Source organism: Arachis hypogaea, chromosome 5, assembly GCF_003086295.3.
Source record: "Arachis hypogaea cultivar Tifrunner chromosome 5, arahy.Tifrunner.gnm2.J5K5, whole genome shotgun sequence".
NCBI lineage: Eukaryota > Viridiplantae > Streptophyta > Magnoliopsida > Fabales > Fabaceae > Arachis > Arachis hypogaea.
Genome location: NC_092040.1, coordinates 111,724,824 through 111,739,385, shown reverse-complemented (window position 1 = coordinate 111,739,385; position 14,562 = coordinate 111,724,824). Strand labels below are relative to the sequence as shown.

The 14,562-nt window shown below is 28.0% G+C and overlaps 1 protein-coding gene across 1 annotated transcript; it reads right to left on the bottom strand.

Annotated features, from left to right (window-relative positions):
- Window positions 1–4,569: 4,569 nt before the first annotated feature.
- Window positions 4,570–7,649, bottom strand: LOC112802763 (transcription factor bHLH36). The gene is made up of 4 exons (XM_025846103.3): window positions 7,177–7,649; window positions 6,742–7,101; window positions 6,565–6,640; window positions 4,570–6,466 (listed from the first exon to the last, which is right to left on the bottom strand). Exons 1-4 carry the CDS (start codon window positions 7,363–7,365, stop codon window positions 6,408–6,410), a joined length of 684 nt encoding a protein of 227 aa, XP_025701888.1. The 5' UTR covers window positions 7,366–7,649; the 3' UTR covers window positions 4,570–6,407.
- Between the last annotated feature and the right edge of the window lie 6,913 nt (window positions 7,650–14,562).

The window sequence follows — 14,562 nt, the reverse complement described above, 5'->3', positions numbered from 1 at the left end:
CATGATACTAAATATCAATTTTCCAGTCTCTCTATCTCAATATCTTAAAACAAACACGACCTGACTGTGCGTTAGGCTTTTGCCATAATGATCTAGAAGCTATGTTATCTATTATTAGATGGACTATGATTCTACTTAATTAAAATGAAAAATTAAATTTGATGCAAAGAGATGTGATGATTAGTTGATAATGAGTTTGACTTAATTTCAATATATACACACATGTGATAATATTTTTGAATTGCATTAAAAAATGATAAAATTTGGTCCCCCACAAAGCAGTGTTGTGGGCCCATATAGGATGTTTAGGATCCTTGATAGTAGGATTGTACGCATATGGTGACGACAAAGAGATACATTATTAATAAATTGGTGGACCATAAATGTTAAAGGTATATGAATAGGGCCCACTATGAGTACTAATATAAGGTACTGGTCATTAGCCCAAACTTTGACTTGTAGTGTTATGCGTATAAAATGCCTATGATGGGTGGGTTTCAGAGGACATGGCCCTTTCATTCACAGTGATCTTCATATGTTGGGCTCTTTTGTCCTTGTCACTTGTCACTATGAAGATCCAAATCTCTTTTTTATTCTGATTCCTCCAATCACTATTGCACTTTGGATCTCATCACTAGTGTTACTGTATATCATCCAAAAACTATTAAATTAAATAGGATAAAAATATGCACATACGACATATCAATTTGGGGAAGAACTACTTTTGTCTTTCCCCTCATCCTGCCCCAATTAATTATAAATTATATTTCAAAGCTTTTTTATTTTTTCTAAAAAATAAAGTTAGTGGAGTTTAATTTTAAAGTATCCATGGTATAAATATAGTTATTTTACTTATTTGACTAGAATGACTATTCACGTTGAAAATGTTATTATTTTGGCTAATGTGATAATAAATTTTTTTAATTGTTTAACTGATATTTTTTAATGGTATAAATTTTATGCAAGTTTTATCTTTTTGGATTATACACGATATCTCCGAGACTAACAAGTCAAGAACTAATCTATCGTAATCCTCAATACTTACTTAAGTAAACCTCATCATTTGACGAATTCAAGTTAGTCAACTTATAATTTATTTAGTTTTTGTTTATTTTTGTTTTTTTTTTTTGGGTATTAGTCATATTAACATTTTGGATTTATTAGTGAAGATAATATATGGCCCTAAATTAAAGGGAAAAGCCCATCAAAATGTCTGAATAACGGTGTGTATAGTATATACTTTTGGTAAGCTGCTGGAAAGCCCAAACTAAGTTAAAAGGGCTAAGCCCATCAAAGTACTCTTCATGTAGGCCAAGTTTGCAAGCACCCCTATAAGAGAGAAAACCAATAATTACCTTTGATATGGTTAACTACTTACTTATTAAACTCATATGTAACTAACTTAGTTAGTTGAGTGTTCAGCTCAGTTGTTCGTTTAAAATAAGTGTTGAGATTTGAATCATGCCTTATGCATACAGCAACGCATGACGACAGACCACAGGTCATATGATGAGATTTCATATGCATGTATATCAAGATGACCACATTTCTTATTCATAACATATATATTTTGGGTGGTGGGGTTGCAATGAGATTTTAGATCAGATAGATGTTTGATTTGGCTAAGACAAAAACACTGAACAAAAGCTACTACTTTATTCTACCTGTATTTTGGATGTTTTGCTTAATTATTTTGTCCTCTTCATCTTTTCTCTACCATATCTTTGCATGTTTTCCAAAGAATTATAGACAGTTGATAATGATAGTAACAAAACTGATCAAAAGGTAGTTTGGACCAATACCAGTATCATGACCCATGATCACAATAGAAATTCTTTATTAATTTAGCTAACAAAGAGATAACTTTTTGTAGTAGATTGTTAATTTTTTAAAAGTAGATATTATTTTTAATATTAGATTATATTAGAGATAAAACTATTTATATATCTCTTTCTATTAATTTAATTTTTCTAAAATAACTTTATGATATGATATAAAAAAATTTATGATGTAAAAATTTAGAATTCAATTTTTGTTGATTTAAAAAAAATGAATATAAGACAAATAAAAAAAATTTAGAATGAGATATATGAATAATTATATTTTTTTATTAGTATAGGTTTTTTTATTTTTTTTAAAATTTACATGAATTTTTTGCATAATTTTTTTTTATTATTCTTATGCTGAATTATTTTTTTTATAATTTTTTTAGTATTATATATTTCTTTTAAAATCTTAAACAGATACACATATATGAATGATTATATGTATCTTTATATACAGTTGATTTTGGATTAATCCACACTAAAGAATTGTGGACCAATATTTGTGGACTCCATGATATTATTAGCATATATCCAAAGCTGATATGAATTAGATTAACCCCACATGTTAATCAATGAAATTAAGTGCTTATAGATATTTTTAGGTCCAGCAGAGAGCAGAGGCACCAAAAGCAAACAAAGAAATCTTATCAATTAATAAGATCAGCATTCAGCAAGCAAATCCCAGAGGCGAATGATGCTGTGTTTATGGATTTAAATAATGATATTTATGAATCCGCTTATCTGTTAAATATTATCATTTTCAGATCAATAACGAACAAATCATTAGTACTTGACAGTCATGTCGTTATCTCATACATATAAAATTATATATTGAGTAAAGTTATTTGGGAATGAAGCACTCTCTCTTTTATTATTATTAATTGTTAAATAATAGACCAATAATTCAGATCATGGAAGCTCCTTTAGTAATATAACGACAAATAAATGCATATAATTACTTAAATAGTGTTGTATTGTACTATTAAAATTAAAGTCCGTTATGAGGGTCATTAAACAATACGGAGTCAAATATATTGAAGGGAACATTATTTGGTACCGTAATTTAATGAATGTTTCCAAAATAACTACATACATTCATTTAGAATACGATACTTGTAAATATATATAGGTATTCATTAATTTTTATAAAAGAAAAATAAAAAATAAAAGGAAGTTCCTTTTTTTGGGATTGAAACATACATAGTTTGTTTAAGCTTGTACATAATTGTGGACTTCAAAGAAATAAAGAACCAAAAAGTAGAACTCAGAAAACATCAAAGTAAAGACTTAGTTATGTCGTAAAATTACTTACTAAAAAAAAAACTAATAAAGAGATATATGTGAATAGTTATATATTTAATATACTCTTGATTGTGAATTTGTTTGATAGGTGTGGAGTATTTGAATATATATTTTTGGTTCGAAGAAAGAATAGTTTTTAAGTTAGACAGAAAAATCCAATAAAAAGGAGGATCAAAATCAATAGTTAATGTGCTTATGTGCAGTCATTTGAAATATCTGAATGGAAATGAATACAAGGATATTTTAGAATAAAAACAAAGGCATACAAAAAATTATCAACATGACCTTATTTAGCTGCAATGAGTAGAGAGATATAAATTTTTTTTTTGTTGTTGACGATTATATTGGAGATAACAGTAGAATTTTTTTTGTGTTGTTATGTTGCCTTAATTTCTTTTTTGTTTGTTGTGTTTGTTTTCTGTTATTATGTTGAGTTCTTTATTTAAATTTTTTTTTTAGACTTAAAGTCTCAATAATTATATATCTAATATACCTTTTTAAATAAAAATTTTGTTAGGAATTGAAATCTCAATTAATATAGGTCTATTTTTGCATTTTGCTAAAATTCTATTTTGTTTTGAAGAATGATGACGACGGTAATAAAATTTTAAATCTTTTTGTTATAAAAATTTTAATATTATATCATAAAATTAGTTATTTTAAAAATTTAAGTTATTAAATGTAATAAAAATAATACATACATACTAAAAATTAATCATTAAATTAATTATTATATATATATATATAGTTTAATTTACTTTTAATATGTATTTTATATCAATAACTTATTTTAGTGAATAATTTTAGTGTGCACTTAATATATAAATGTCATTATATAATATAAAAATGATTATATATCTAATCAAATAAAATCTTTGAAGAAAGATCGGAACCATGAGTAGCTTAGTTGTTAGCATGTCTGTTCTACTCTTATTTAGCTAGCTTAGGTTCTTCGATATAAATCTGTGGGTATTGTCTCTTCTAAAAATCGAAACTAGGAGACAAATGGGAGACAAAATGAAATTGATTCAATAACATTGCAAAGTGATCAGATAATGTTTGGTTTCAGCAGTGCACTAAATAAAAGTACTTTGATTATTCTGTTCAGGTATTCAAGCTTTTCTTGCACAATGTTATGTATATGGACCCAGCCAACAAGATATATACTCACATTAATAATTGAAGAATTAATGCTGTTGAACTAATTTTGATTTGCGTCCAGTCTCAAAAGACAATATCAAAACTAGTACAATAATAATTTAGATAGGGCCGGGTGAGCTGGATATACATCTAGGTTTAAGTCATTATATACTACAAGTAGTAGTGATTTGGATTAAAAGCTGGACATTAAAATTAAATTAAATTTGTGTATATGTCTAATAGTAATTTAGCTAAGAAAGAAGTGTATGCGCATGCATTGGAAATTTTGTAGAGATTTTAATTTGTTGACGGCTAATATCTTAAAAGTTAAAACACTTTTTGAGGAATCAAAATTAATAAAATGATGCATGCTTATATATTTAACCAAACACACCTCCTAATATTAACAAGCTTGTGTGCATGTGTTTTTTTGTGCAATATATATGTATCCGTGGTCCCTAGATTTGTTCTATGTGATTAAGGAGTTAGAAGAAGCAATTGTAGTTTTTCTTTTATGTTTTAGTTCTTTTATTACTTTAGATGAGTGGTTGATACTTGATAAAGCACCCATAAACTCATACTAGCTCTATTTTCGAGAGATATAAGTTTTTTCTTTCTTCTTTTAAAAATCAAACATTATTTAATTATTGAAAAAAAAAAAGACACCAATAAAATGTAGAATTTGCATATATACAATTATTAGGGTATGTGATATATATGTGAACACCTAGCTAGTGATTCATATTTGTAAGTAACATTATATATATATAGTATTGTTTTAGTTCTCAATATTTGGGATAAATTTTATTTTAGTCTCTAATATTTTAATCATTTTATTTTTATCCTAAAATTTTTAAAATGACATCAATATTATTTTACAGTCGAATTTTTCACTAACAATTAATGAAATTGATATCCTATTAATAATATCTTTGTTAAAGCTATATTTGCTTAACTCTATTCTACTATCTTTACCTTTTCAACAAGTCGAAATCTCATTCTCCTACTTTATTTTTTCTCTTCCTTTTACATTATGAATTCTCTAAGAGGAGTTTGAGGAAAAAGAAAAAGAGAATAAAAAATAGGATTTAGACTTGTTGAGAAAGTGAAGGTAGGAGAGGAAAGTTGCAAATATAGCTTTAATAAAAGTATTATTAATAGTGCATCAATTTCATTAAGTGTTAGTGAAAGATTTAACAGTGGAATAACATATATTGATATCATTTTAAACGTTTTAGAATAAAAATAGGACTATTAAAATATTAAAGAACAAAATATGATTTACTCTAAACATTGGGACTAAAATAATATAGTTCAATTAATGACACTTTTTCAGTAAGTACAATTTCCATCATTTAGTTCAATACATTCATATTCTTGTAAGAAAACCTTACATACTCACAAAGAAATTAATTGAAAAGTTTAGTGGAACTCTCTAATTAAACTTAATTACTTTGTATCAATATAGTTCACTGATGATGACAATCCTCTAATAATTGAAGTGCATGCAATTTATGAGAATATATTAGGATGACTAGTACTCTGATATGTTAATATGTTCTAGATAATATGGAAACAAAGCAACTAGCTACTAAAATTTATCTGAAAACTTTTTATTTATGAGTACCAAAATTTTATCATTTTTTGAGATAAAACTAACTTTGTCTAATTTTTATGGCATAACCTGAGATGTTAACATATATAGACCAAAATAAAACACAATTATATTTTCTAGCAAATGAGTATACAGGAAATGAAGATCATGAGTGATCCTTTTTCATGCACATTTGCCTTAATTATCTTAGAAAACATACCCTTAATCAGCAGTTTAAAAAGCTAAATTCATAAATTGTGTTACCAACTAGATTGTGATTCTAAGCACATTAGTTCCATCATTCTCTCAAGTTACATGCAGAAAGAGAGAATAAAAAAAAATAATTGACATCAATGTATGTGAAGTTTTATCCATGAGTAGCAATGATACTGAATAATCACAAAAATTGACAATTCAACCAAGACTTAAATAGAGTTTAGACTACAATCCTATTCTAAATCAAATAAATATTTAACAACTTAACAAGTAATGATAGTACAAAATGGAATGAGCTACAAACCTCACCAAATTACACACCTTTGATCTCAAGAATCAAGATATAATAAGCAACTTTCATCAGGTCTAATCAAAGTTTCTGGCAAACCTGCAAATAATAGTTAAATAAATTTGTGTAAGTTATAACCAATGCAGTGCTACAAATGATGCAAATATTCCATAATAGCAGAGTATAAATGTAATTACTTGAAGATGATGATATTGCTTCTGTAAGCTTTCTTTGCAGCTCAGAGTAATCAGCACTACTACTAATATTTGGATCCTTCATTCAAAATCACATAAAAGAAAATTAATAATAACCAATTAACCACTTTGCATGGTTTTAGCATGCTAATTAATTTGCATGGTGAATAACAATTTAACCTCTGATTGGATAGTGTGTATGAATCTCCCATTTTTTTTGGTTGAAATAGTGTTGATTATGTTAAGCCCTTCACCAATAAGAATGTGTAGCAATCTTGACAAGGGACACAAACATTTCTTGAAGCTGTAACTGCAAATAATCTCAACACCTACTCCTTGCAAAGGATGAACAACAACATAGGGTGGAAGATGTAAAATACTTTCATCTTCATCATCATCATCATGAATTGCATTATTATTCAGATCAGAAAAATGCTTCTTTAATTCATCCCTCTTAGCTTGCAACTTCTTCACCTTATTTTGAAGCTGGTTTATGTAATTCACAGCCTCATACATGTGATCAGAAGTTGACCTCTTTCCCTAATGATCATCACCATCAACATACATATGAAATTATTCAACAAAAAATTAAAACATAATTAATTAATTACATACCTTAATATATTCTAAAGGTAGAAGAGATCTAAGAGTAGCACAAAGCTTCCCCATCTCTTGCCTTCTTTGTCTTTCTGTCTCTCTATGCATCCACTTCTTGTTTTCTTCATTATTATTGTTATAATTATTATTATTTTCTAGTCCCCAAATAGCTACCTGATGAAGCTCCTTCTCCTTACCCTTTCCCATGATTTGGACTTGGTGCAATGAATTGAGATAAAAAGATAATGCAAGATCTGATCTGAATGATGATTTTCTGGATTTCTAAGGGTGTTTAATAATAAAGAAATAAATAAAAATAAAGTAGTAGATATTGAGTATTAGTTTAATTTATGTATGTTGAAAAATTGAATGATTATGTAGCTATATCTTATGGAGGTTGGCAAAAATAGATACCACAACAAGAAAATCTGCAATACAGTGGTTGTTAGGGTTTGAGAATTGAGAATGCTTCCTATGATATATGCTAAGATTCTCTCAAATCTCTTCCCGTTATAATTTATATGATAAGAATATAATCAACCCCATAACCTGCCATATGCTCTATCATCTTAATTATTTATATTTTCTTTCTTTTCTCCTTCACTCCATAAAATAACATATCTGGTGGGCCATACTGTGTTTACTATTTTTTTTGAATGTGAATTATATATCATCTTTGTTTATTAACATCTATTTTATTATTGAAAAGTTTATTCCTAGCTACTTGATTAGGCTTTACATATATCGTGGAGCAAAAATAATTAAATATAATCCAAGATTTTTTTTTTCTTTTGCAAACCATGTGTATTCAACTTTTAAATATATCTGAGACTAATAAATAATATTTAAAATCATAATTATCAATATAAAACTTTTAGATCACTTCATTGTATTCAACTTATTAGATCTAATTAATTTAATCCTTCTATTTCATTTGCTTTCTCTCATTCCGACCATATAAATTATTAAATGGAACTAAATTGAAGCGACTACAAGATTTTGAATGTTGAATGTATTGAACTAGTATTAATTAATAAATTGTGGATGAAGCATTAGCTCTATTTTATATAAATCGAGAAGTCGTTATCTCATATATATCCCTAATTTTTTTTCAAGAAAATCATTATAATAAATTCATAATTCAAATTGTAAACAAATACTAGCTAAATGTCAATATTACCATCTCTCTTAACCACCCAACTCTTTAAATTAGGTGAACTTAATTATTAGGTGTCATATATAGGTTAACGAATATGTTATGTATACACTAAAATTAGTCATTAAAATCAATTATTAGTATAAAATATATGTTAAAATATAGATACACATTAAAAATAAATTAAATTATATATATATAAATATATTAATAATTAATTTTAGTAACTAATTTTAATATACAAATAGTATTTTTGATAGTTTAACCACAACAAAATTAACCTTATTATGCGTACTACCTGGCATTTAGCAATTGCAACTTACTCCTTGTGTGAAAGTTACTTGCCTTACAGCTAAGACCGTAATCTTATCTTATACATAGTATATATATTTTTGAACCAAAAAAAAAACATTAATGAATATAATAAAAATAATTATTTAATTATATGAATATATTTTTATATAAAAATTGTAGCAAAAATATTGACATGAACTATATTTAGTAATTTAGTTAAATATATCAAATCAGTTAATAATCTTCAGTTAAATTCTTTTATATAAAGACATATTTATATATATAAATAATCACTTATAATAAAATACAAAAAAAGAGACATACATCATTTTAATTTGGTCCATCTATATATCTTCTTCTATTTATAATGCTTCTCAAAAGATTCACTTTAACGGATAATTCAAAGAAAAATAATAAAGAGCCCATTTAAAAGTTTAACCCTACAAATAACTTGTTCAACATATCTTATTAAGAACGTGGTTTAATTTGATTATTCTTGTTACATTAACGGCGTATATACGTAGACTTGTACGGTCAATCAATCATCATTGCTGCAATGACGGACTCTCGTTATACTTTGACTTTTTCAACGTATATTGTTCCGATTCACACTCCTATAGTCACAACATCATTCATAACATACATTCATGTTTTTCCTTGTCGTAAAACTCGTGATATTTAGAGGACAAATATCTTAAGTTGAAATCATTTCTTTCCTCATATGTAATATGTCTTAACAGGTATGTAGAGGACAAACATATATAGAAATTCATTCTTGTGTCACATGTTTATTATTGCCGGTACAAATTGTTCACAACCAATTTTCTCTTTCACACTACTCTGTAAAAGTATATACAAATTAAATTTGACCAGAGTACGTCGACTTAATAGTAGGTGTTATAGAAATGGGTTATGTTACGTGTACACTAAAATCAGTCACTAAAATTAGTTATCAGTATAAAATATATGCTAAAATATAAATATATTACAAAAATAAATTAAACTACACATGTATTTACATACAAATATATTATTAACTGATTTTAGTGACTAATTTTAATGTATAAATAACATTTCTTTATAGAAATATAATGCTTCATGTGTTTTTTTCTATAAATCCAATCCTAATTTTATCATATAATATCAAAATTTCTATAAACTTAAATTTTTTTAAAAAAAATTTATTATATAATATCAAAATTTCTATAACCTAAAAATTCAATCCCAATGAAATCCAAAAGAAAAATTTTAGTATAAGGTTAATAAAAAATTATACAAAAAAAATTACAAAGATTTTAAAAATACTTTTGCGTAAAAAAATATATTAAAAATATAATTATTTAGATGTCTTCTCTTAAAAATAGTTATAATTGTCAAAAAATTTATCCCAATAAAAAATATATTGTGGTATATTGTGATAAAAAGTACTGTTGCAACAAATTTTACAGTAACTTATTAAATCGTAAATAAAAATCATATCATGTGAACAAAATAATTGTATATTATTGATAACTAAGTTTTGTCATCAATAACTTTGATCGATGCCATAATTAATCCCGCATTGGGCTCAAAGTTTTAGACCACATTTTAAAGTAAGCTGGAATATCAACGGCTTCTTTAATAAGCTTTGGTTTGTCATCTTTAGACCACTATATATGACTTCCCTGTACCCAAGAGATTTTATTCAAATAATTAGATAAAGTGGGACAATACATCATGACACTCTAATGTTAATAACAAAGTCAAGGATGTTCTAATTAACTCAAAATATATATCATACACATTAGTTTAGACACCAAAAAAATACACATTAGTTTAATTTTACTAATATATATATATATAATTTCTTTGAACTCCGCCAAACTTGCGTTAAACGAGCAAAAGGTCCTACATTTTTATAAAAGGACAAATAAATAAGCTAGTTTACAAAAAAAATAATAAAAAAATAAAAGTTGGAGCGATAAAAAGTTAAAATTTGAGACATAAAATATATAAATAATTTAACAGAAAAATTTATGGAAATAGTAGATACCATGAGAATAAAAAAAATTAACATCATTTGCCTACAAAAAATAAAATAGGTCGGTGCAAAGACTAGGGATTAGAGTTTGATATCTCCGAGTTCAAACTTTGGTATACAATAAAGATAAAAAATAAGAATGAGGTAAATATTATCGTGCATAAGCAATGGAAGAAGGACGTAGTAGATGTTAAGAGGGTGAGTGATCAGATCATCTCTATCAAACTTGTGGTGGAAGGAGGTATTTTTCCTGTGATTAGCACCTATGCACCGCAAGGAGGTTCGGACGAACAACACAAGATAAGGTTTTGGGAGGATCTAGAGAGTTTAGTCCAAGACATACCTTCGAAAGATAAGATTTTCTTAGTAGGAGATTTAAATGGCCGTATTGGAAGAGAAGTGACTGGATATGAAAGTCTTCACGGAGACGATGGTTTCAGAGTGGTCAATACCGAAGATAAAATATCCTACAAAAAATTAAAAGTTTATCATACAGGATAATGGGGAGATTGAACATGATGTAAATCATAGGATCCAAGTAGGTTGGTGAAAATGTCGAGTGCGTCTGGTTTTATATGCGACAAAAAAGTGTCTTTAAAACTTAAAGGTAAATTTTATCGTATTGATATCAGACCGACTATGTTTTATGGTACAGAGTGTTAGTGCGGTCAAAGGGAAGCACGAACATAAGTTAAGTGTAGTAGAGATGAAGATGTTGAAATGGATGAGTAGTCATACGCGATTGAATAGAATAAGGAATGAAGATATAAGAGAAATAGTTGGAATAGCAGCTATTGTGGAAAAAAATGGCAGAATCGCGTCTCAGGTAGTTTGGACATGTGATAAGAAGACCGATAGAGCACACAGTCAGGATGGTGAATGAGATAAAAAATGAACAAGGGATAAAAAGTAGAAAAAGACTTAAGAAGATCATTCCTAAGATGATCAAACAAAATCTATATATAAAAGGTCTCTTTATAGACACAATAGATGATAAAACTTAATTGTATCGTTCAATTCATATAGTTGATCCATGAGACAAAATTTTGTTATCATTGTTGTATATAAAATTTCTATATACCAATATATAGATATAATTTTTAGACATGCATTATACATGACTATAGATAAAAATAGATACGACCATCTAATTAAACCTAATCTAATCCAATTATATTAAGAGTGCATCTAATTAGATTTCAATCAATTTAAAGATCAAAACTTGAATTGAGTTAATTATCTAATATTATATTAGATAATATATATATATATATATTATGAATTTTTATCTTATTTTATTTATTATTTTTTTTAATTTTTAATAAAAATTTTATTTAGTATTATATTTTTTTTAATTTTGCTTATAAATTTAATTCTAATCAGATATCTGATTATCCGAATCGATACAATCTGAATTTAATCGATTCAGTCACGATTCAGTCTCGATCTAATTATAAAAATACACTAACAAATCAAATTTAAACTGATCAAATTTAATAGGTTCGGCTATCAAATTCACGAGACCCAATCCGACCCGATTAGATCGTAATGGCTGCCAGCTTTCTTAGCGCTATTCATGATGGGTCACAAAGTCAACATCGTGATGAGGTCATTTTAATTTTCAGTAGAGATATATAGAGAATGTCAAAAAGTTGTATAGTGTATTAGTTAAGGGAAAAAATTCAATTATCCTAGGAAAAGTAATTTTGATTAGACAAGTTAATTTGACAAAAGAAGACTCTGATATTAATATTATAAGGGTAGTGTTAGGGAGTTAATGGTCTAAACGTATAATGTGTATAATGAACTAAATCTTTGTCCATGAATAAAATGAACATCACTCATACTATCTAGAATAACCATCTGAATATCAGGGATAATAAACATCTCAGGTCATAAAATCACTCATCCCAAAAATTTAAATTGATTTTGGAGTTCACTAAGGATCGAATCTTTGACCTTTCGGATCTAGAATTCTAATACCATGTCATGAACTCACTCATCCTAAAAGTGTAACCTGACAGGACAATATAACACTAATAGTCATATTTCTAATACTTTCTAAACCTCCATTATACACATTGTACGCTTAGACCATTCGCTCCCTATACTTTCCCATATTATAATTACAAGAATTCATTAAACCTCTAAAAGAATAGTGTAATATATATATATATATATATATATATACCCGTAGTATATATATATACAACTAAACCTTTCGGCTCCTTTAAACATACCAACCAAACATACAACTAAACCTTAATTATATTTACCCGTAGTATCATTATTACAAATTTCAAATAAAACGTGCAGCTAAGCTATTAATCTCTTCAAGAGAGTAAAGAGTGACTACATTGTTATTGTTTACAACAACTACTTTTTTGTTTTTTACTCTGGAGAGCCACAATAATTGATACTTTACATACACTATACATGACATCGATTGAAGATTAAGAAAGATCGAAAGTTTCATTGTTAATTAATTATAAGCTTTTGAGTATATAGTTTTTTCTCATTACATTGTTATTGTTTTTGTTTTTAAGTACATTACTATTGCAAATAATTCCTAAACGTTTAAAAAGAAATTACTTCTTCCAAACAAACAATAAAAATCTATCATGAAATTATTTTTTTAAAAAAAATTAAGTTAATAAAAGAAGACATATAAATAATTATATCTCAATTATCTTTTTTGAATTTATGTGAATTATTTGCATAGAATTTATTTTTATTAGCCTTATCATAAAATTTTTTTTGAAATGAACAAAAATTAAATTCTAAACTTTTAGGTCACAAACATTTTAATATTATATTTGATATTAGAGTATAAATGAAAATAGAAGAAAGGAAGTCTAAAAAAAAGAAAACAAAGATGAATTGGAGGGAAAATGAAGGTTATTTTGTGGGCAATTTACGTATTTAAATTGTTTCAATCTCAATATTACATAAATACATTGTTTCAGAAAATGATACGTAAATACATTGTTTCACATATCTATATAAACCGTTACTGGTAGTAGTGGTTTACAAAAGAACAGAAACCGCTAGTACTAGCCACGGATTACATGTATAGTGGGTTGTTCATAAACCGCTGCTGCCAGCAGCGGTTTATGTTGGTTGGTGTGTGTACGTAAACCGCTAGTGCCTATAGCGGTTTACGTTTAGTGTGTGTCATTGGGCTCCCTATATAAACCATGGAGGGGCCAAATGTGGAAAGGTAGAGTGTTATTCACAAATGGATGGGGAGGATAGTTTTGTGGCTCTGGTCCATTGCTTTGGAAAAATTCAAAAGAGCAAAGGGCATGGTGTGAAATTCACAGATAGAGAACCGGTTAGTATTTTTATCCGATCTTCGAGTACATCGGCAGAGATTAAGCTCAGCATACTACAAAAGCTCGGTACCTGTGGGACCAAGCTGGTAAAAAAGTTATTTTACAATATTCTCATTACCGTTGTGTCAACTAGTGTGAGATATGAGACCTTTGTGATAGGGTCTGATGAAGACTTGCAGGTCTTGTTTCACTGCAGGTGTAGTTTTCCGGAGGTGAGGATACCTGAGCTGTTTGCGAAGTTGGAAGATCGTGTGGATAGCTCCGGGGCATCGGCACCGGATCCTCAGTCGACCACAGTCGGTGGTGCCTCGACATCAATGCCTGTGGTAGCAGCGGCAGTTCTACCTCCCGAGCCCAAACGTGCTGGAGCTGTTCATGCAAGTGTGTCTCATTGTGTGTCTGAGGTTGAGTTTGAGGTCAGACCGGATCGAGTTGAGAATGCACTGTGTGATGATGATTCCGATGAGGAGCCGATCGATATTGGTGGGGACAGTGATGATGATATACCAAGAGGTACACGTACAGCACATGGAGGTTCCGGTTCTGGAACACAAGAGTACCCTTCCCACCTGTCGTCTTTGAACTTGGAAGCCATCGGC